Source organism: Acomys russatus, chromosome 32 (genome assembly GCF_903995435.1).
Source record: "Acomys russatus chromosome 32, mAcoRus1.1, whole genome shotgun sequence".
In the NCBI taxonomy this organism is placed as follows: domain Eukaryota; kingdom Metazoa; phylum Chordata; class Mammalia; order Rodentia; family Muridae; genus Acomys; species Acomys russatus.
In genome coordinates this window covers 11065403-11090293 of record NC_067168.1, presented here as the reverse complement: position 1 = coordinate 11090293, position 24891 = coordinate 11065403, and the positions used below count along the sequence as shown (strand labels likewise).

At 35.1% G+C, this 24891-nt stretch overlaps 1 protein-coding gene across 3 annotated transcripts in view; it reads left to right on the top strand.

Moving 5' to 3' along the window:
• The window catches only part of Phip (pleckstrin homology domain interacting protein), a 115411-nt gene that overhangs the window by 67427 nt on the left and 23093 nt on the right, over window positions 1-24891 (top strand). For 2 of the 3 annotated variants that reach the window (XM_051140244.1, XM_051140241.1), the window contains exons 18-27: window positions 893-1030; window positions 1741-1924; window positions 4490-4607; window positions 8054-8194; window positions 11393-11469; window positions 13768-13999; window positions 20363-20482; window positions 22823-22930; window positions 23315-23439; window positions 23559-23641. In XM_051140244.1, coding sequence (XP_050996201.1) covers window positions 893-1030; window positions 1741-1924; window positions 4490-4607; window positions 8054-8194; window positions 11393-11469; window positions 13768-13999; window positions 20363-20482; window positions 22823-22930; window positions 23315-23439; window positions 23559-23641 — 1326 coding nt within the window. The remainder of the gene's footprint in view (window positions 1-892; window positions 1031-1740; window positions 1925-4489; window positions 4608-8053; window positions 8195-11392; window positions 11470-13767; window positions 14000-20362; window positions 20483-22822; window positions 22931-23314; window positions 23440-23558; window positions 23642-24891) is intronic. The other variant, XM_051140243.1, reaches the window with a different exon arrangement.

Genomic DNA, 24891 nt, shown 5'->3' with positions numbered 1-24891 from the left:
GAAAGGGGAATATGATGTTCTTTCAAGGGAATTTTGGAAAAATTTCCCAGTGATAACAAAGTATCTTTTTAGTTGGTATTCAAAGGAAGAGTTAGAATTTTACCATGTGTATCCTTATTGTAAAATTTCAGAGTACAAAGAAGTCAAGTGTGTTTATATGACTGATGGGCATGAATAAGAGGGGCTAGTGAGAGGATTGGGTTAAAATAAGCCAAATTCCTCCATGTCTCCAAGCACCAATCTGATACGTTCTTCACATGCTTAACCGAAGTCTCCATTCAATGCTGCCTTCTCAAAGATGGCGCTCTGACTTCTGGCTTACCATAGGTGTCTTTTCTTCAGTTCCGTTTTCTCTTTCTTATCACCTTGTTTTTACATTTTTCACAGTCTGCATTTATCTGAGGGCTTATTGTTTAATTGCCCCAATCTGGATGGGTAGTTTGCTTTAGGACAAAGATCTCAATGTCTATAATTTGTCACTGGATCTCCAATGCTCGGCATAGTCTCATGCACATAGTAGACACCAATAGTTTGTTGAATCAATGACTGTTGTCAGAAATTAAGGTGCAAATAGGTAATTTTACTTTGGCTACTTCCTATATATATATAAGTAGTAAAATTCTACTTTTGCCTCTTCTTAAATGTATGACTTTGAGGTTTTGGTTTTTTAAACTGTATAATGGAACTAATAATTTGGTTTCCATAACATGCATGAATGTTTGAATCATGATAAGCACATTTACTTTTGTAAATTAAAAATAGGCTATGGATGTCATCTTTTCTTTCTTTGCTATCACTTATAGGTAATCATTTTAAGCCTTTACCAAAGGAAAATTCATGTTAACTATGGCCTTCTCTGAGACTAACTAGTATTTTTTGTAATATTTTTCAGGATTGAACCAGGTGTTAAGCCAGCAAGCACACCAGGATATTAGTCCTCTAGACAGCATGATTCAAAGACTACAGCAGGAGCAAGACCTGAGGCGTTCAGGTGAAGCAGGTGTCAGTAATACCAGCCGTTTAAACAGAGGTGAGCTGAGACTATACTTTAAAACCTGACACCACCTTAATCATCAGCAGTAGAGAAGTGACTAAACAATTACAGTAAATCCATAAAATGAAACTGGCTACCGGAATGGTCATGTTTTTAAAGAATAAATACAAGTTTTTACAATAGATGAAATTTTAAAATACATATATTCTTCAACCTTTCCTTAAGTAAACATTAGATATAAAATTCTGTTCACCACCACTCCCTCATTGCTGGTGATGGGAGCCAAGGCTTTATTCATATTGTGCAAGTGTTCTTATAGTAAACCTGAAAAACATGAAAAAATCAGTTTATTATATCATTTTCAAAGCATAATCAAAGTAAGTTAGTTTTTTGCTCTTGTTGTATATTTAATGTTAAGAGAAAGGTTAAATTTATAAGTCATAAATGTCCTTGTATTTGCTTTTCTTAATTCTTGAAAGACTTAGCATTTTTTTAAAGTAATGATTTTATGCCAGGAGTAAACAAATGTAACATTTCAAATTATGACTCATTACTTTATCCAATCATTTTAATAACCACATTTTTTGTTTTCATTAAACTTTGCCTGTGTGGTTTTGTTCCTGATATGATAATTAGACTCTTTGCTGTAAAAACTTTGTGTTGAAGAAAATGTAGGTTGCTTTTGGTTATAAACTTGGGTGAGTGTCTAACTAGAATTTAACCATACTGATTTTTCTCCCACGTAGGGTCTGTAAGTTCTACCTCTGAAGTTCATTCACCCCCAAATGTAGGATTGAGGCGCAGTGGGCAAATTGAAGGTGTGCGGCAGATGCACAGCAATGCTCCAAGAAGTGAAATAGCCACAGAGCGAGATCTTGTTGCTTGGAGTCGGAGGGTAGTGGTGCCTGAGCTCTCTGCTGGTGTAGCTAGGTAAGGGGAATTATCAGTTAGTGTTTACCATAGTTGGCTTGCATTCATTGTGACTAATATTCTTGAAAATAACTTTTCAGCCTTGTGATTTCTTTTAAGCTAATATTTTAAGCTAATCATCACTGCTAAAAAATGAAGTTCAAAATATGTTTTTCTAGAACACACTGTGTAAATGGTATGAGATGGGGGATTTAGGGGAGAAAGGGTTATCAGTTAGGTTCCCTAAATATTTAGTTGGGTACCAATTCAAGTTTTGCCATGTCTTGGTATTTTTTCCTCTGTGTGGACATAAACATATTTGCCTATTTGTGTATGTGTGAAACTTAGTAATTAATGTCAGGTGTCTACCTGTCATTGTGCACTTTATTTTTAGACACAGGGTCACTGAACCTGGAACTAGGCTATCTGGTCAATAAGATCCAGGGACTCACCTGTGTGGTGTGTCCTCCCCCATACTCCTAGCACTAGGCTTACGGATGCACTCAAGCTGTGGCATTTGCTGCATGGGCGGGGGCTGCGAACCCAAATTCAGATTCTCATGTTTATGCAGTGGTTTTTTTTTTTTTAAACTAGTGAGCCACACTGATATGATACTATGTACCTGTGAGTCCTGGGTATCTAGAGAAAACTGCTATTCTTGAGTGCCTTTATTTTTTGTGGGAACATAGCACACACACTCTAGAATTCTGTTTTGTGCTTTTATTATGCAGCTGTTATATATGACTTCAATAATTGTATCTTGGAAATTTATTCTTATTAGCATATAGTAATCATACATCATAATGGGCTTCATTATGCCATTCATTCATTCCATATATGTGCAATTATTTTGATTATTTCACACTATCCTTCTTTGCCTTCTTTAGTTTTCACTGATCCCCTTTACTTTCATGATTATTTTCCCTTATATTTTGGTGTTTGTTTGTTTTGATAATCCAGCAAGTTTAATTATACTTGCTTAAGTAAGCAGAGGTAACTTATTTGGACCTGGGCAGCTTATGAGTATAGACTGCTGAAAAAAAATGTCTCTTCCTCAGCAACCATTAACTACCAATAGCTTCTCAGGGAGAGGTGAGAACTCCTGCCTCTACATGAGTTTAATTGCCTATAAATCCTCAGAAAGGTTTGTGACTTTATGGATCCCTCCCTTACCCATCACAAAATTTGAGGGACCCAATCTTGTTAAGGTAGTCACAATTGCTGTGAGTTCATGAGCGCAATAGCCACCGACCTCTCCCCCCCCCAAAGCTAAGAGAATAAGCCCAAATTTCCTTTAGTGGTACATGATTAATCACATGGGTATTCTACTTTATAGAGGAACAACTTATTGATGAAATAACTTAGATAAATCTGTCTTGTGGACTGGATGCTTAATTAAAACATACTCTTTGATTCTATTAACATGATTGAATTAACAGGGTTGGAGAGCAAATTAATGGTCACTAAGAATTAGAAGGGAGGGAGATTGGAGGCAGAAGAAAGTGTTAGTATGATAATAAAAGGGTAATACAAAATATTTTTATGTCAATAGATGCTTTGTATATTGATTCTTGTGATAAATACACAGGAACACACACAGTATATTTGCATTGAGCCAACATTTACAAATGATTAGTAGTAAAACTAGAGAAACCTGAAGGTTGATTCGTGATTGTAATCAATGTCCGCATGTTGGTATTGACATTATACGACACTTTTGCAAGATTTTACCATTGAAGAAAACTGAATAAAGGATACAAGAATTTCTGTGCCTTTTTCACGTCTCTATGTGAATTTAAGATTATTTCAACATAAAAGTATAAAAAGATCAAAAAATTAAATTTGAGGTGAGGCTTTTTTCTGAAGATTTAAATTTCATTATCTCATTAATATGACTAGACTGAAAGTAAAATTAAAGTATTAATATGCTTTAGTGTGAGTGTATCAGCGATGTATGGGCATTCTGAATGCTATTTTCTTTCTTGTTTTTTCATCTTGGAAAAAAAAATTCAAAAATTCAGTTCTCTTGCAAGTCAATAAAACTTGCAAGATAACATAAAAATAAAATTCTTTAGTTCTCAGAAGTTTGGTTAAATGAAATTAAAATTCAAAGTTATTCCCCCTTTTTATCAACCCCACCTCCCACCCCTTTAGTTCCAGCTGATGTCTAGAATAGAACATGGTTTTGTTTTTTGAGTAGTAGGGTCTGATATCTGTCAATGAAAAAAAATTGTGTGTTTCCGGAATTGGTGGTTCAACTTTAAGGCTCTGCTGTTATTAGATTGCACATGTCCTGTTGGACATGTAAGGGTGTGTGAGCGCAGCCATATTTCAAATAAGGAAAGGGTCTTGATATAACTTCACAGAATTTAATACTTGACTTGATTTATAATTAACACAGCAGAAACGGTTTGAAATGAGGGTGGAAGCAAAACCAGTCTCATGTGTCCTGAGGCACATGTTTCACCTGGAAATAAAATTCCAGAACAAACCTCACATTGTTACCTTAATAACACCATTCACTTAAAAGGAAATAAGTTGTAAAATGTAGACTTAATGTTTACATTTTCAAATATTCTCTTTTAGTAGACAAGAAGAATGGAGAACTGCAAAGGGAGAAGAAGAAATAAAGAGTTACAGGTCAGAAGAGAAAAGGAAACACTTAGCTGTCGCAAAAGAGAATAAAATACTTAATGTCTCAAAGGTAAATATTTATTTGATCATTAATATTATAGGGGTAAGTATAATGACCATTTTAAAGCTTCTTCTTAAAATTGTAATCATTAACATTATATTTTAAGCAGATTAATATTAATGAAAAGTTACTATAGTTCATTCATAGTTATTTATTTCGATTATTTGATTTTTTTCTCCCACATAAACTTATGTTATTAGTAATTAGTCATCTGATATTTGATAAAAAGAACAGATTTTCTGTCTCTTAAATTGGGTAGATTGATGGCTGAAGAGATCTGTTATTGGTTATGAGTACCTGCTGCTGTTAAAAGAGGAACTGTGTTTGTCACTTATAATTTTCTTCAGATCTAGGGGAATCCAACAGTCTTTTCTGGATTCTACGCAGACCAGGAAAGCATATGACATGGATGGCGCACATAAACAAACACTTAAAAAAATAAATAAGAGTAGAGTGTCCCTAGTCTTTTGTCTTTCGGTGCTCCTACCCTGCACGACTTGTTTTTTCCATCCTCTAGCTTACCTGAAAAGTCTCATCCCTCAGTTCTGCAATTTAAAAAGACTGTGAAACAGCTTCTCAAGCAAGCCTTCATTATCACACTGAGCTGTGACCCAAACAAATTAAGAAAAAAAAAAAAAAAATACTGGTTTCTGACTACTTTACACAAGTTGAAATATTTTTTCTTATAAAAATCTTTGTGACTCAGTCATTAAAGACTAGGATCACAACCACAAAAATAAAAATCTTGGTAGTGATTGACAAGATTGGCTCAGCTGAGAAGGCGTTTGCTGCCAAGACTGGAAAGCTAAGTTGGACCCCAGGAACCAATATGGCAGAATAGAACTGACTTCACAACATTGTCCTCTGATCTCTATATGAGTGCCACATATACGTAAACACACAAATAAGAAAATATGATTTAAATTTTTAAAAAGCCTTTGTAATCCAGGATTGAGAATGGCACCTTTTAGTGAGGATTAAAGACCTTTTTCGTTTTCTTATTTTTCCAGGATTTGACCACATTGTATGAAGATAGTCTGAGTTCTCAGTTAAGGTTTTAGGCTTAAGGTTCAGTCAAGAGAAAGGTGCAGAGAGCATATATGCTTGTGCTGTGGAGGGCTCTTTGCTGCTGCTTTTTCATTATATCATGCTAGGTTTATCATTGGCCAAAGCATCATGACACGAGACTCTAATAAAATAGATTCTACTTTGTGTTGAAGGGGGAGAAAAATTATTGTTGTTTAACATATCTTTCTTGATCAGTGTCGTTCATCACGGCGTGTAAAATAGCCAGGTGTGCGGCTAACCCTCTATCCCAGACTGGGAAGCCAAGGTAGCAGAGTCCAAGAAGCTTGAGGCCCAATCCATTTAAAATTCTGCTTTTATTTTTCTATCTGGAATTTATCTTGCCAGAAGTATCAATTTGTGAGGGCATAGTAACTTTAAATGACATGAATTTGAGTAGTGAGAAACTTTTTATGCCAAATGAAAACAAATACTAAATTCTTAATAGTGCATTAATCAGGTTTTGACAGGGTAAAACGTTATTTCCTTTTTATATCTTACATACTTCTAGATTTCTATAACATTTAGACCAGATGTGTTTGGAGTGAATCTTGCATTCATATGTAACCATTCATTTTACTTTTGTCAGTGAGAATAGAATGTTATTTTCAAATTACTTTGTGTCTGATTTTTCTACGGTTCTCTTCTTAGCGTCTATGGTCAGGTTCATTTTTCTTCTTTATACAACAGGATAATTTATTACATGCTGCCATATCAAAACTTACACCTAACCAAAAATTCTTTTTATTTTAATTTATTCAGATTACATCCCAATTGTTATCCCCTCACTTCTATCTTCCCATTTCCACCTTTCCTCTCTCTTCTGTCCTAATCCCTCCCCTGGACTTCTGACTGAAGCGGACTTCCCCGCCCCCATCATATGGCCACAGCCTATCAGATCACATTCTTTTTTAAAAATTTTTATTTATTAATTTATTTAGATTACAACTCAATTGTTATCCCATCCCTTCTATCCTCCCATTCCTCCCTACCTCCCACTTACACCCTACTCCCCTCCCCTATGACTGTTCCTGAGGGGGACTTCCTCCCCCTGTATATGCTCATAGGGTATCAAGTCTCTTCTTGGTAACCTGCTGTCCTTCCTCTGAGTGCCACCAGGTCTCCCCCTCCAAGGGACATGGTCAAATGTGAGGCACCAGAGTATGTGAGAAAGTCATACCCCACTCTCCACTCAACTGTGGAGAATGTCCTGTCCATTGGCTAGATCTGGGTAGGGGTTTGCTGCTTACTGCATGTAATGTCTTTGGTAGATGTCTGATTTGTGTTGGGTCTGGTTTTTCTACTGTTCTCTTCTTAGCGTCTAGGGTCAGGTTCATTTTTCAAAAAGAAGATTTGTCTTGAAATGCTTGCCTGTTTGTATGTATATATACTTTCTGCATACAGTGCCAGTAGAAGCCAGGAGAATTCAACAGAATCCCTGCTATGAGCCTGTATGTGGGTTCTGGGATCTGAACTGAGAGGTCTTCTGCAAGACCACCATTGATTGCTCTTAGCTGAACATCTCTCTAGCTCCAAGTTCATTGTTTAGGATAATCTTTAGTGCTTAGTTTTCCTTTTTGTGTTTTTAGGTTTGACTGGTATGTCCAATGTAAGTTTTATTTGTTTAACTGTTCTAAAACCTTAAAACATTGTTTAGAGTGTTCTTTCTTTCTTTCTTTCTTTCTTTCTTTCTTTCTTGTTGATGGGTTTTTTGTTTGTTTGTTTGTTTGTTTTTTGTTTTGTTGTTGAGGCAGGGTTTCAGCTCTGGATCCTCTCAGTCTTCCTTCTGAGTCCTGTGTTTTTCAGGCATTTGCATCACTCAAATTTGTTTTTATTGAAGCTTTGAGCAGTAATTAGCCTGTTTTCATATTCTCACTCACTAATCGATTAAACCGGTTAAATGTTTAGTTTTTTATTTTAAGAATCTTTATTTGGTTCTTTTTCATAGCATCTGGTTTTCTGTAACAGGATGTGTATTTAAGGATGTGGTGATTTTCACTCTTGAAGTTGCTTTAACTTTTATAGGAGCATGTTATGTTTGAAAATCTCTGTTAGTGTTTGACCTTGTCAATTTGTTCTTGGTTATTGGCATCTGCAAATGATTTCTTTTAGGGATGGGGTTGGGGTCGGGGTTAAAATAGGGTCTCTACATAGCTCTAACTGCCCTGAAACTCATTATGTAGCTGAGACCCACTTGCCTCTGTCTTGAGTGCTGGGATTAAGAGTGAGCCACTATACCCAGCTTGCAGTTAACTTTCTGTGATTTATTTCAGAAAGAATTTCATTTGGTAGTCCGTTTCAGTGGTATTTTAGATATGTATGAATTTTCTGTAATAATAAACCTATTTTTTAAAGCCTATGGTGAGTAATTTTATTTCTGTTTATTTCAGAATCATACTCATGAACATTTCCTGGATCTTGGAGAATCCAAAAAGCAACAGGCAAATCAACACAGTTACCGTACAAGATCTGCCCTGGAAGAAACACCGAGGCCCCTAGAAGAGATAGAAAATGGGACTAGTTCTTCAGATGTAAGATCTTAGCACATTTACAAATCTCTGTATCTCTTGTACTCAAATTTTAAGTAAGACTCCATTGTTTGCAAAGTAAGAAGAATACCTTGAGAATAGATTATGTTAAATACAAAATACTAATTAATGAAAGTCCTGTAAGTGTTCTGAGCTTCAAATATATTTAAACTTTATATCTATGTAACTGTTAATGACTAATCATTAATGCAGGTTCCCTTTATATTAGAGCTGAGCTATTAAACTGGTTCCTGATGGTTCTGTTTTAGTGTGACTATAACAGTAATTAGAAGCAGTTGTCTGTTTGGGTTATTTTTTAACCTCAGTTATAAATTTAGAGCTTCTTATTCTTAACGTTTTACCATTGGTTATGCACAAATTTCTCTAAAATGTTGTTCTTACTAATTTTTTTATTTTTAAAGCAAAAAACAATCAGTAATCAACCATCATCTTATTTGGGACTTCAATCTAAATAATTTCTCCTTCATAGTTTTTAGTGTGTTTTAATTTTGAGAGATGGGTTTACGTTAGATAGCAATATGCATTTGTATTTTGAAGCCAAGTTATATCTTATATTAAGCATATTTCAGAATTTTCTTGAGTATCTGCAGAGATGCTATCCATAGTGTAAGTTAGTTTCAAAATCTCTGGTACCTTGAAATATTTCTGTAGCTCAGCACTTAGGAGACTGACACAGAATGCATTTGAGTCCAGAAATTTGAGGCTTGTTTTGGCAGTAATACTTAGACCCAACTCAGAAACAGATTTTTTCAAATTTAAATTCAAAAAAAAAAAAATTACATTTCGTGATTCTTTTCCAACAGGATTTATTGTCTTTTTTTGTTTTCTTAGAGACTTGATATTTGAGTAGTAAAGAAGATTCATGAGAGACAGTAAAGAGCTGGTTTTTAGCCAGAATAAACCAGCTATTGTAGGAACTCTCACCTGCTTTAGTCACTTTCTTTGCAAACAAATTTTCCTCTTCAAAGGAAAGAAGCCTGGTATTGTTCCAGAGTTCAGTTTCCTGCCTCCTCCTTGTCCATGTGCTTGGTTCTCAGGGTTCCCTGCCTCCCATCCGTTCTTTTAGAGAAATAGTTGGCTCCTTCTAAACCCACGTGTTATTCCAGGAGGAACCAGTGGCTTTACAGCACTTGACATAATGTTATAGACACACACACACACACACACACACACACACACACACACACACACACATCCTGATATAGGCAAGTTAAAATGATGTCGTTATTCTATCGAAACAGCAGAAGTACAAATTACCTGATATTAGAGATGGGAGAGGGTGATTTTGTTAAGACAGTGTATTGCTCAAACCGAAGTGCGAGTGATGCCCTCTCTCAGCTGCCTGATAGGTCTTTGCTTCCTTGCCTATCTGTGGAACATTTGGAAAGTGCCAAGAATATAAAGTACACATGGACAATTCAGTTGCATTACAAAATCTTTATTGTTGAGAGATTTATAATATTCCTTCAAATATAAAACTTTATAAGGTACTTTTACTGTTCAATTTATTAGGAACCTGGGTATTTTGACTATTACATAAGTGACATGAAAATTAGTCTAATTTAGCATCCTTTTAAAACTGTCAAGTAAAATCTTTAGAGAAACTAGAATATGTTCATATAAAATAATTATTAATAGAAAGAAGTCTGGGTATTTTGGTTGAGGTATTTTGTCTTTTAATGTTTTGAATTTAGAAATTAAAAGTAATTTTATTTTTTTTCTTTTTAAGGAAAAACATGAAATATAAAAATAACTAATTTATTTGTGGATTTCAGTTAGTTTACTGAACACTTGTGAACACAGTCTTCACTTAGACACCAAGCTAGAAATACTTCTTTTCCTTAGAAACAAAACAAAAGAAAACCATAAGGAGTACTTAAATATATTGAGCAGGTTGCATTTTTATATTTATTTGCAATAAATAGATAAGTAGATAAACAGAAATGAAAAAGCGGCCAGTGAGGGATCTGGGGGTTAAGGATGGTTGAAATGACATAATCATATTTAATTAAAATTTTAAGGAGTAAAATATTCTGTTGCTGGAATGATGGCTCAACTATGAAAAACACTTAGCTGCTTTTCTAAAGGATCTGGGTTTGGGATCCAGCACCCACATGGAGGCTCACAACCAAGTGTAACTCCAGGACTCTAGTTGGTTCCATGGTACTAACCCCCTATTCTGACGTCCAGGCAGCATGCTCACATATGATACACATGCAAACATGAGACAAGACTCATACACATAAAATAAATAAATTTTTAACAATTAATTATTTTATTTAAGTGACAATGTGTACTAACCTCTTAATGGTTTGAAAGTGCCTAGCAAGTAATATAAAACTGCATTATTCTTAATGAAAATTGCCAAGGCATTGGACTACGATGACGTAGGTTCAAATTAAGCTCTTCAGAATAGTTTTGATTCTTCAAATAACTTTCTGTAAAGTTTTTAAAACCTTTATTTTTTTTGTATTGAGATGAATTATTCTTATTTCTAATTCTTGGTAAGTCTAAATAACATGACAAACACAAAACACTTAAAATAGGTCAGTTACTGGGGACTGTTACTGTTGAAGCATGACATTTGTATAGAGTAGATTTATATAAGAATTGTAACAAGAAGTAACAGCCTTGTGAAACACATAGCTTCACCCATAGTGTACTCTGAACTTTGAATAGTTAGTTGCTAAGAGGAAAAACAGTTGGAGGCTGTATTGTTGTTGTTGTTGTTGATGGTGATGATGATGATTTAGTCCATCTCTCATTGGATAATATGAGGCTAGGGAGGGAATGAATACCCTGTTTTTGTTGAAGTATGGAGCTTTATGTCTATCATTTAATAAATTCTTAGACTTTTAAATAATGAATGAAGCCTATGGTTTTGGTGTAAACCCGTAATTCTACCTCTTTGGAAACATGAAAGAGAATCAGAAGGCCGCACATACAGCTCAGAACTGCCATATCCAATACCTTGCGTTCAATTTCAGCTCTGAAAAATAAAATGAAACAATTACCCAAGCAGTGTTCTCAATCTGGTATTGATAGATATTATTTATGAACATTTGTTTCAACATTTTTTAATAAAAATACAGAAGTTTTATTTTTCTACCCCCAAGTCAGGTTTTAGGTGTGGTACTAGTCTTAGGTGTTGTCTTAAGAAATGTGTCTCGCCTGTCACAGGAGGGTGAGGTAGTTGCTGTCAGCGGTGGGACGTCTGAAGAAGACGAGCGGGCATGGCACAGTGATGGCAGTTCCAGGTAACAGGGAAGGGAGTTTCACTTTTTAAGCTTCTCTACTTCTGCCCAACCAAATCTTGACTATAAAGTTATTTGAAGAGTCTCTTGCCTAACAGATGTTTAGAGTTCCTTCCTGACATGTCTTTATAGAAAAATTGCAACTAGATCTGTAAAATAATCTTTTTAGCTCATTTGCCTACCTGTTACTGTATTTCTGAATGTTGTATTTATCATACAGAATTAAAACTAGCTGGTGTAAGCACCAGATTATGAAAATACTGAGGTTGTATTTAAGGAATATTACTAATTTTTCTCTACCAGCAATGAAATGAAACTACATCTTTATACTTCTGTCTTGTTTTGGTCATGCAAGTGAGAAATGCTTGTCAGAATTTCACATTTTTAAAGGCCTAGTAGCCTTAGCTGTGTTACAAATTTTTAATGGTCAGTGGGGTTTCACCCTTGGGGAGGGAAATTATTAGTTGTTCCTTATATTTTTTTCCCCTGCTTCAGCAGTTCCTAAAATAGACTTCCAAAGAAGACATTAAGTTGAAGCTATAAGTTTTTTTTCAAGTGTTAGTCAGTTTTAGGTTCAAAGGCTTCCTTGACACTCAGTAGTTATTGTTAATATTGATATATAAATGTCTATAAGTAATTTAATAGTTTCCTGTTTTTGAAGAATGAAATGCTCATAAATTGAGGAGAACCTGTATTAAAAGGGGTATTTGAAAACATTTTTTAGGTTATTAAAAATCAAATGTAAAGATCCTGCATGGTTGTACATGGGTTTAATCTTAGCCCTCAGGAAGTAGAAAAGGAGGGCCTCTGTAATCTTGAGGACATCCTGATACACATAGGGAATCCCAGGCCAGCCAACTAAATAGGAAGACTTTGTGCTAGGGAAAACAACAAAATCATTTAAACAACCAATTCTTACTAGAAAAACATATTTCTTTGATTCTGATCAAGTGATTAGAGTGATTACTCTTACAAAGAATCAAGTAAAACACTGTAAAAATTATTTAGACTAGGGAAAAGGCAGTGATGGTAAAACTACAGAATTTGTTCTTAGCTTACTAGTTAATATTTGAAAGATAAGATCGTATATCACACAGAGCTAGTGGTTTAATTTTAACAAACTAACACATCCTTTTACGACATTTATAATTATATATCTATGTAAAATAAGCAGACACTGTAGTGTATTAAAAGTAAAAAAAGAAGGTAATTCAACTAGATGTGTGTGGGGTGCCATGTCAGAACTACATATATCCATAGAGGTCAAATGTAAAGATATGGCAAGCGTGATCGATGGTAGCATGTAAGAGTTTGTCCTGTATTTTTATCTGTAATGGAAAGGTAGATAAAATAATCTTCACTGAATGTAATTTTTGTGGTTCTGTGGTTAGTCAGACTTAGGATGTCCTGTATTCTAGGTGAAAAACCACTGAGCCACAGCCTTACCCTGAACTTACTTTATTTTACATGCCTAGTAATTTTTGAGTTAAGCCTTTCTACTGTGTAGGTATACATTTCACTTGCCAGCTCAGTATCTGCCTGCTAAGAGCATTCTCATTGGCTAAGAACTTTATGCTTGCCAGACAGTGTGGTGGTGCATGCCTTAAATCTCAGTCCTTGGGAAACAGAGGCAGGTAGATCTCTCTGAGTTCCAACCCTTCTTGGTCTACTCAGAGAGGCCAGTTTGATCCACAGAGTATTCTAGGCCAGCCAGGGCTACACAAAGAAACCCTGTCTCTCAAAACTACAAACAGCACAGAACTTCCTCCTAAGCCAGGCATGATACTGCATTCTTTTAAGCAGAGGCAGACACAGTGTGACCCCATCTTAAAAATAAAAAAGAATTTCTTACTTTGGCTGGTTCAGTGGTATAGTGCTTACAAGACTTCAGTCATCAGCACTTCAGAAGACTGAAAAGATAAAGTCCCCTCATGAATGAAATTCCTTTGTTTGCTTATTGTGGTATACGCATGTGGCTTTCCAGGCCTCTTTCTACGTTCATGGTGATACCTCCATTCCTTATTGTTTTTTCCCCTTATTTCTTACATGACAAGTATTAGTGACATGTGTAAAACAGTATGCTTATTAAAATTGTAAACGGTTTTTAAGTTTAATTTTCCATGACAGTTACAAATTTTATTTTTGGATATGAAGGAGAGTTGAGCATAAGAAGGTAACTTTTAGTTCATTCATGCTTTTTATCTCTCGTGTGTGTGTGTGTGTGTGTGTGTGTGTGTGTGTGTGTGCGCCTTACAACTATACTCTATATGTGTGATTTAAAAGTTGCTTCTTTCCTTTTAGTGACTACTCTAGTGATTATTCTGATTGGACAGCAGATGCCGGAATTAATTTGCAGCCACCAAAGAAAATTCCTAAGCATAAAGCAAAGAAAGCAGAAAGTAGTTCAGATGAAGAAGAGGAATCTGAAAATCAGAAGCAAAAACATACTAAAAAGGAAAGAAAAAAGGCAAATGAAGAAAAAGATGGACCAATATCACCAAAGAAAAAAAAGCCCAAAGAAAGAAAACAAAAGGTTGCTTTAAATTTTTTTCTTTTTTTCTTTTTATTTTTTATTATTAATTTATTCTTGTTACATCTCAATGGTTATCCCATCCCTTGTGTCCTCCCATTCTTCCCTCCCTCCCATTTTCCCCTTATTCCCCTCCCCTATGACTGTTCCTGAGGGGGACTTCCTCCCCCTGTGTATGCTCATAGGGTATCAAGTCTCTCTTCTTGGCAACCTGCTGTCCTTCCTCTGAGTGCCACCAGGTCTCCCCCTCCAGGGGACATGGTCAAATGTGAGGCACCAGAGTACGTGAGAAAGTCATATCCCACTCTCCACTCAACTGTGGAGAATGTTCTGACCATTGGCTAGATCTGGGTAGGGGTTTAAAGTTTACCACCTGTATTGTCCTTGGCTGGTGCCTTAGTTTGAGCGGGACCCCTGGGCCCAAATCTGCCTCTCATAATGTTCTACTTGTAGGTTTCCTGGACCCTCTGAATCCTTCTACTTTGCCATTCTCCCATGATTGCTTTAAATTTTTAAGTCTTGTGTTTTGTTCTGGAGAAATGATTTAAAGCATAAAATGTAAAAAATCCAACATTGTTGAGGTTTATTGAATTATAATAGAAAAAATTTCAGAATTATATAATAAGCAGTAGTAAGGTACATGTCTAGATAGGTTAACACAAATGTTTTGGTGTTTGACATTTAAGAATATTTACTCATAACATTACCATGGTAAATATTTGAGCATTTAATTTTAAAGCATTTTTTAAATCCAGTGAGATTTATTTAAATAAGGAAAATAATATAAAACAGATTGTGTCTACTAATAGCCTTTATTTAGCTATCCTAATTATTATTGTTAAAAATACAGAAAAACTCCAGGGTAGACATCACATGAAATATAAATGACAAAACCTATCATAGTTGACCATAAAGCAAATACAAATCAATTATTGGGTAAGATACACTTCTTACAGCATGTTTTTATTAAATATAGTGTGCAAGCCACAAGTTTTCACTTTCTGAGTTATTTAATGTGGGTTTTTGTTTGTTTGTTTTTGGTTAGTAAGTCTGGATATTATGAGAGTAGAGACAAGAATGAGGGGTACAATAGTGAAAACCTGTCTTCATAAAGATGAAAATTTTCAACTAGGAAATGAGAATGTGTCAGTTTATTTCTTATTTGAAGTAAATGCATATTTTTCTGTTACCTAAAATACTGAACTAAGCGTCTCCATGTAATAATAGCTAATGGAGAGGTTATGGGTGATAGAAGGCGAAGGAAGATGTTCGCTGCCAACCAAGCCTATCCACCTAAGTTTGATCCCTGGGTCCCACATGGTATAATGTGAGAATTGATCCCTGCTGGTACTTGTGCATACCTAACCGGAATAACTATTTAAATTTAAAGACATAATTGAGTAAAGAATATATGTTAACCTTTCCTAGCTCAGAGTGGTGTTGAATAGCTTTAATGTCAGCACTTGGGAGTCAGAAACAGGGAAATCTTCGTGAATTTGAGGCCAGTCTGGTCCACATAGCAAATTCCTCGATAACCAAGGCTACATAGAAAACTCTTTCCCCCTCCCACAGCAAAATTTTTTTCTTTTACTTTCTTTGCAGCCTAATATGTTATCTCTTTATTCCTAAGAAGCTTTGAAAATTATAAGTATATGTCTGTGCTAAGCCTATATTTGATTTTTGAATACATATTTCAGCTCTAATTATAACTTGCTTTAATTTGGGTTTATAATGAGATGATGGTTCTTTACCAACGATGGAGCTTTACCAAAGACAATGTCACATTTGTCCTCAGTTTTTGCCTTATGAATGATGGTGAATATAGTTTCAGCCAGTGCTGTATTTTAATCTTCTGTTAGGAATATTTTTAATGCTGTTGCTTTGCTGTGACAATATTATAGAAGGACTTGTTTATTGGACATACTTTGAGGAGATTAAGATATTATGAATCGATTAAAATATTTACAAACAATACCAGGGGGGAAAGATATCATGGATTGAGCCTTTTGACAAGACTTTTGTTCCCATATTTACCAGTAGCTCTAAAGGATTTTTTTTTTTTTTTTACATAGTCTTCAACAAATTATATCAGGCAACATAAAAGTATTTACTTCCTAGGTGTAGAGTTGTAGATTGAAAAGCACTTGGCAAGCAAATAAGTGTATTCTTACTAAATGCATGAAAAAACTGAGAACATTTTCTATATGACTAACTTTTCATTAAACAAACTCTAAGGCAGATATAGGAAATAGTAACAAGATTTTTTTCAGCAAACTATTCAGGACTCAATATTTATAAAGTAATATGATCAGTGAAAATAAGTGTAAGCCAGTATTCTTATTCTGAAAATAATGTATAATTAACAGTATGTTCTAATGCCCAAGATAACAGAAGAAATGTCACATATTTTAGAGATAATTCAGAAATCAAACGGGAAAATTCTTGAGATCCGCCTAGAGGCATTCTAAGAGCTCCATGGAGAGAAAGTTGTTTTTAAAAAATTCTAAAATCATGTAGCAAGAAGTTAATGAATTTAATGGTTAAATTCTAAGTGACGGAAGTCTTAAACCAAATACTTAAGTTTCCCCTAGCATCATTGGGTATTGAAATGTGTGTTTATGGTTCTGTGTGATACCAAAGTCTTAGTTACAAGATTAGTTATTTAATGTACAATTTGTACCTTCTATAAGACTTACTACCCATCCCTGTCAACACTGACACTTTCTTTATTGGGAGAAGTAATTGCCTGATGTAAATAACATACTATAGTTGCAATAAAATTGAGATTTTAAAACGTTTCCCTTTATCAAAAGAACTCTTTCAGACAAACCTTTGCTTACAACCTTATTTGTAAGCAGGGTAAATTAGAGCTGTTCTAGAGGAAATGGTTGGGTTAGGTGGTCTGTTTTGTAATATTCGTGTGGCTTAGATAAAATCCTAGATCATCAAAAGAAGAATTGGTTTATTTGTTCTTAAGATCCAAGGTTTTAGTTTCTGTTTGGTTGCCTCTGGTGTTTTATGGCCAGGAATGACTGAGGCCAGAGCATCATAATGGGCAGTGTATATATTCACCTCATTGTGATCAAGAAAAGCAAGGAACTGGGATTCCAATGTCCTGTCCCCAACCCCTCGCCAGCTTGCCCCAGCAATACAATTTTCTTCCATTATGCTTTACCTTCTGAAAGTTTTACCAACCCCCTAAACCACCATACATAGTCAAGTAGCCAAGTATTCAGCATTTGCCATAACAGGGAAGCCTAACATTTAAGACTCCACACAGTGGCTGGGTCTAACTTAGTGATAAACATTTATGATTTATATAACTACTTAGATGTCATCTGACTTAATGTGTCTAATCGCTTACAAATCTTCCCCCCCCCCCCCCTTGAGACAGGGTTTCTCTTTGTAGCCCTGACTGTCCAGAAACTCACTCTGGAGACCAAACTGGCCTTGAACTCACAGAGATCAGCCTACCTCTGCCTCCCTGGTGGGATCAAAGGCTTTGCCACCATTGCCCAGGCATATTTCCCACGTATCTGCTTCAATTTGCTCTATCTCTTCCTCCTTCACTATAGTGATCACAACTCCATCTTTTACTCTTGAGTAATACTGGTTATTTTTTGTTACTTGAACATTTACTCTGCCAGGGAGCTGTAGTTCTGCCTTCAAAACGTTCAGCATTTGACTGTTGTTTAACCAGGACAGTTGTCTGCATATTGGGCTGAGTCACTTAGAGATGTATTATTCCACCCTGTCCTTTTGCTTCTACCCACTTTCTCTCTCAGAGGACATTTTTTTTCTTTTCTTTTTAATTGTAATTCTCATTAAATGTAATTTTAAAATATAATTACATTATTTCTCTTTCTCCCTCCAACCCATCCCCATGTTACCCATCTGAAACTTATGGTTTCTCTCTCATTCTCTCTCTCTCTCTCTCTCTCTCTCTCTCTCTCTCTCTCTCTCTCTCTCTCTCATTGTGTATACATTTAAAAAAAAACAAACAACAAAAAAATCCTCCTAATGAGTTTGTTTATATATGTAATTTCAGGATCCTCATTCCAAGGGATGACTTAATTGTCATGCTCTCAGCATTCCTTAGTTGCCAGAAGTTCTCTGTCAAACTTGCGTAGATATCATGGTTGTAGCTTCCATGTCTTTTCTAGGAGACACATTCTTACAGCAGGCTTCCTGGACTTCTGACTTCCGATTTTTCTGCCTCTTCCCATGATACTCAGTGAAACTTAGATGCTGAAGGTGTGTTGTGTGTGTGCATATATATCAGGACTGCACAACCCACAAGTTCTCTGCATTTTTGACTAACGATATTTTCCTCTTTGTTACAAAGAAAAACTTCTTTGACAAAGGATGAGCACTATACTTGTCTGCAGATTTTGAATGCAGTTAGGAATTACGCTTTTTGGTAAAGTGGTGATAGAAGATTGTCCTCTAAGATCCGTGACCTCATTAGCCATGTGTAGTTGGTTAGGTTTCTAGTACGAAGTGTGATTACCTATTGGTTGATATTGGTTGTAGGCACTGCAGTAGAGAGAAGCTTCCCAAGATGTTAAACCTTTACCTTCCAAAGAAGAGGGGTTCAACCTTCTTGGAAAAGACTGACCCAATCATAGGAAAGGCTTGGCTGAAACATTTTACTCAAAGCCAAACACAAGGACTTTACATTTCACTTAAAGCCAGACATTTCACTGCAATTGCCCTCCTTTTTTGAGTGGACCAAAAGTTCAATTTGATAGCTGTTGATTACTACCAAGATATGAGTTACCACCATTGTACCCTTAGGGATATCTTGCAGTATTGATTGTTGTGGTCCATAAGTGTCATAGCTAGGTAGGACAATTATTTGCTTCTGTGCATTGTCAGTTTGCTTAGCACCCTCCAGTATTCTGAAGATAGCCCCTTCCAAAAGTTAGTCTACCATTACACCTGAAAGTAGCCATGGGTGAAACACAAGACAAATATGTGTGGTTATTTTTCAGTAAAACTTGACAAATACAACACTTGGTAAATTGTGCTCTTTGACTTGGTTATTTGCTATTTATTACTTATTATATATATCCAGTAATCCTTTTAAAATAGTTTCTGCCTATGCCTTTTCAGTTTACCTCTCTCAAAGGCTTTTTTTTTTTGTTGTTGTTGTTCCATGTTCTTCAAGATAAGAGCACTCTGAGGCATTAAATTGAAAAATATCACATGTGATCAGCAGTAAGAAGAAGAAACTGTGTATTATGAAGTAATTGTAGGAGTCTCCTGCACGTGGTGTTCTTTGCTGTCATGTTGTTTCTTTTGTATGATAGCAAGCCCATTTAGGGTAGAACACAACTTAATTTTTACTAGTTCAGGGGTTAATTCACTTAAAAAAACAAAAATCAAAACAAATACCCAACAAAATACAGTGTAGAACTCCTAGTTACATTCAGTCACATATTATTATCTTGTATAAAGTTTCTCTACTTAAAGATAACGTTTTGTTTCAGAAGGGTCTTTTTGCTCTTTGTTTTGATTTTTGTTTTTCAGTCTGTTTTCCTTGAATGTAAGGTTATAAAGGTATAAAGGCTATCATCATCAGATCACTTATGGTGACAAATAAAATTAAACGTTTGCTTGGGGGCATAGGTTTGTTTTGCTGTTGTTCTTTAATCCATGAAATAAAAGATTTGGGTTTTTAGTACCAATTTCAGAAAAGATGCTTTTTTGCGTATGTTTTGAGATGAGCACAGTTTAGTCAATGAAATGGCTACTTTGAGCAAGAAAGAAGATAATTTGGGGTGGGGGGATCTCCTTCTGTACCCCAGCAGTTAGGAAGTGGAAGGGAGGACAAATAAGAGTTCAAGATTATGCTATACTACGTAGTGAGTTTAATCCAGCCTGGGCAGAGGTGACGTGAGAAACAATAAATGGGACTGAATGAATGAGACTGGTCTTCGGTTGCTGAGAAATGGAATGTCCAATTTATAGCTGCTGTTATGTAAGCAATTAGCTTCCTGGATCCTCAGTACTACTTAATTTATAGGATATAATCTTAACTACTGTCACACTAAGGCTAGGATTTTAACACCATTGAGCACATTTTAATTTGCTATCTGTACTGTTTATAAAACAACTTGTTTTGAAAGGAGAGGAACCACAAGAATTTGTAGTTTTCATCTGTAAGGCTGTTCTTAGAGAGTTTTGTGAAGACTGCGCATTTCCTTTTGTCTAGCTTTCCCTCCGTGATTTGGAAAAGTTGAGTAACTATTGCCAGGACTGCTCCTTTTCTAGAATAAGGTCTTAGTACTGGAGAATAAAATATTTACAAAGAAGCCATTTCCTTGCATTTTAAGACACTACTAATGCTGTCCACTTTCTCAGAGACTGGCTGTTGGAGAGCTAACTGAAAATGGTCTTACATTAGAAGAATGGCTGCCTTCAACATGGATTACAGACACAATTCCCAGACGATGTCCATTTGTACCACAGATGGGTGATGAGGTACTTTTAAATTTAAAAATTACTTAAGTTTTTTCAAGAGTATCTTTTACAGCTCTTGAAACATACTTTGGGAAGATTGCAGCAAGTTCCTTTTTTTAAAAAGTGTTATCATTCTAAATGTCCATAACAGAGTATCAAAAAGGTTCAACCAAAGATGTAGTAATAGTATTCATTAGGACAATAATTATGTGATCATTTAAATAGTATAAAAGAACAAATTTTGTTGCCATGTTTAAAACTACCCTTTGGAGAAGGAGTCAGAGGCTTAGTTTTTTAAGATGGTATTTCTCCATGTAGCCTTGGCTACCCTGAAACTCACTCTGTAGACCAGGCTGGCCTCAAACTCTCAGATCTTCCTGCCTCTGCTCCCGAGGACTGGGATTAAAGGCATATGCTACTACCACTGGGGTAGAACTGTCGTATTTTAACAGAAGGATTTAATTGCTCTTCTTTACTGTTACTTACTGGTGTTGTAAGTTTGGTGGGGTTTTGTGTTTGTCATTGCTTTTCAGGATGTTCATATATGAATACTATATTCATAACGTTTCTTTTCCTTCTCTCGTGTCTCCCCCTCCTCAAATTTATGACCTTTCCTTTTAACTATTTTTTATCTATATATGTATGTGTGTATGTACACTCAACAGACATCTACATATCAGTGCAGCCTGCTGAGTCCATTTAGTGTTGCATATGTGTATTTGTTTAAGGCTGACTGCTACCAGGAGGCTGGTCCCTCTAGGATACTGGCTCCCCCACCTTATGCAGCTGTTAATTGCCTGTAGCTTTTCATAAATGGGTAGAACCTTGAGATTGCTTCCTGTCCGTATTATTTTCTATTTCTCTATAAAAATACATTCATTTTAAAAACAGACTTAAATTCATAATATGTTTAAAAAAGATTTAGCACTTTATTTCTATTTTAATTTTATATCAAGTTATATTTACTCATTCAGAACTTATCTGTCCGTAATGTCTATAATCTTAAAATAAGAAAACCCTTTTTTAGACTGTAGTTAAGAATTTGAGACTGATTTTAAGACTTTATATCAGAATTTGTCAGGACTATTATCTCCTTGTTTTTTAATACAGAATTAAGAGGTGTTACCTAATGTCCAATAGAGTGACAATAAAAATACTTTAAACAGAAGCTTCATTTTTGAAAGCACAGTAATTACTATTATTTTAAAGTAGGAAATGACAGTTAGAAAATGAAAATAAACGGACAAGTAAGTCTACCAAACAGTCCAGAATGATATATTTATTTAAAGAGCCTTCTTCAGAACCTTCAGGAGCTTAGGACATACCTTTGCAGTGACAGTTCTTAACAGAGTCTGTAGTAGAAAAATAACATGGCAGTGATTTCAGAGTGGTCAAATATGTTTAATTCCTGCTGACATCGTCTTTTCAGATGCATGTGCTTGAACCTTCCCCCCTTCTAAATCGTTAACTCAGGGTCTTGGACTACTTACCTCCAATGAATCTCAAGCAACAGGAGCAGTAATATATAAGATAGTGACTATCTACAATGTTACTGATCATTAAACACATTTTAAAAGGAGCTTTTATGGGCTGGAGAGTTGGTTGGCTCAGCTGTTAAAAACACTGCTCTTGAAGAGAACCCAGGCTCAATATCTAGCACATGGCAGCTCATAACCATTTGTAATTCCAAAGTATCTATCTGGTGCATCAAGAATCTGATGTCAGTTTCGGACCTCTGCAGGCACTAAGCACATACATGGTACACATACATACTTCCAAGCATAACATTAATAAACATTAAAAAATTAAACAAATGTTTCTATTTTTAATAATGAGAAGCATATGTAATGGAAGATTATTCAAATACCTGTCCCACAGGACAGCTGCTAGGAATCATTGAAGTATCACCTTGAAATAGAGATGCATACACATGCATGTGCACTTAAGATTTTCAAATTAAGGATTGAGCTAGATAAAATATATGTATGAAAATAAGTGTTTGGTTTCAAATTTTTCTACACACGCATAATTACATGAATTAAAAAGCAAAAACCAAAGAATGTGACTATAAAAAATTACCCCTGGTAATTAATGACTTTCTTATACCATATAGATTATTATTTTGAATCCAAAAATAATAAAGTTTAAAACAAAACAGCTACACATTTAATTTTCTGACTATATACATTAAGAAGTTTTTAATTAGAGCACTTCAGTTTTTATTAAGTGGCTTTAATGTAACTTTGAGGAATAATATTTAAATTTTCCAGTATTAGAATTTCTGTGTAATATCTAAGTTTTATAATTTCAATATAAGTGTTGTCTTGGACTCTTGGTTTCAATTTTATTTATTTATTTTAGGTTTATTATTTTCGACAAGGACATGAAGCATATGTTGAAATGGCCCGGAAAAATAAAATTTATAGTATCAATCCTAAAAAACAGCCATGGCATAAAATGGAGCTAAGGGTATGATATTGGCATATTTCTTTATTGAAAGATACTCTTTGCATTTTAAAAGAAGTTGTATGATGTTTATTCGTTGAATGTATGAAATCAAATGGGGCTGGGGATAGTTTCCATGAAATTGTAAGGATAAAAGTTGAGCTCTTCAGTATGCTGAAATATAGGATGGGTGCCTGCCCTTCCATACTCTCAGTTCAACACTGGGGAGGCACAGGCCGTGACTCAGGCAACCTGGTCAGACTAGCTAAACTGGCAAGTTACAGGTGCAGTAAGAGAAGCCTGTCTAAGTAAATAAAACAGGTAGTGATTGAGGAAAGACCCTAGACATCCACCCGTTGTCTGCACACCACATTTTATTCTGCAGATAATATAGTTTTTTAATTGTAGGAACAAGAACTGATGAAGATCGTGGGAATAAAGTATGAAGTGGGATTGCCTACCCTTTGCTGCCTTAAACTTGCTTTTCTAGACCCTGATACTGGTAAACTCACCGGTGGATCATTTACCATGAAGTAAGGACTGATACCAAGGCAGTGCTTTGATAGTATTGGACTATTTTCAAGAGTAATTTGAACATGCCTTAGATATTTATAGGTTTGTGACCTTATCAGTCTGTTTCTGTTTGTAATAGGTACCATGATATGCCTGATGTCATAGATTTCCTAGTCTTAAGACAACAATTTGATGATGCAAAATATAGACGGTGGAATATAGGTGGGTAATTATTGCTTTAGAAAACATAGGTATTGTATCCCCCCCCCCCTTTTTTATAAATATTTTACCATGTTTCATGATTTAAAAAGCCTTTTTTTTCTTTTACCATTTGTAAGTATGCCAATAGTAAAGATATGCCATTTTTAAGTTTTGAGACTAGTTGATGTTTAAATTTCAAAATATTTCTCTTCCCTTTGATTAACTATTACAGGATTATTTTAGAAATTTTCCCTTTGGTTTTCTCAAAACTTAGCTTTAAGTGGCTGAAGGAAGTAGACAGGTGCATGAATAAAAACAAATTATAACGATACACATGTATTAAAATTCCACAACAGAAGTGGGTATTTAGTTTACTTTTCTGAAAGAGTAACTTTAAAAGTGATACAATCAGTGGGGAAAGAAGTAAAACAGAAAAAAACCAATGATATCCTCTTATGAAACAAAAAGATTAGTACTGGAAAAATGTAAAGGAATCTCAAGGAAATGGGAGTCCAGAGACATTTTTCACCTAGAAGAAAGTCTTCAGAAAAGTGAAGCGTTAGATCCACATGATCTTCGTTATATTGAATGGTATTGTTGACACCTTGTGGCATAGAAAGATTCTGCAAATGCATGAAAAAATAAAACATGATAATTGATGAAATTAAAATTATTTGAGGAAAATAAATTATAAAAACAATTGTATTCTTACTTGACTAGTAGCCAACACTATTTACAGTAAACATAAAACCAACCTAGAATCAATGTAGCACACAATTCTTTCACATTACAGTTGTTATTGAAATAAAATAATACTGTGTGACAAACTGGTAGGCAACATCTGCTTTTGAATGAATTTTCAATTAATTTGAATAAACAAACACCAGAACATTTTCCTTTAGATCTTTGAAATTTTCTATATCAGTACATTATGTCTTCCATAGTTAGTATCTAGTTGGTCTATTATTTTTGTCACAACATGTGTCCAACTGTCTTCTACTTAAGATCACCAGGGATATTTTATGGTTGACTCTGCCTAATACTCTTTATTGTTAACCTAACAGGACTGTCCATTGTAGTTAGATGCATACACAATATGTGACTCTTAATGTAGCAAAGCTTGTCAGTCTTGGAAGAGTCCAGTCTGTCATTTTTATGCTTTTAGTAGTGTCCTGGTAGGTTTGAAGAACAATGTTAGTACTAAGTTCTACAGCATAATTTTTCTTTAAGTGTACTATCATCAGTACGCATCTGAGGAACAATGGCAGACT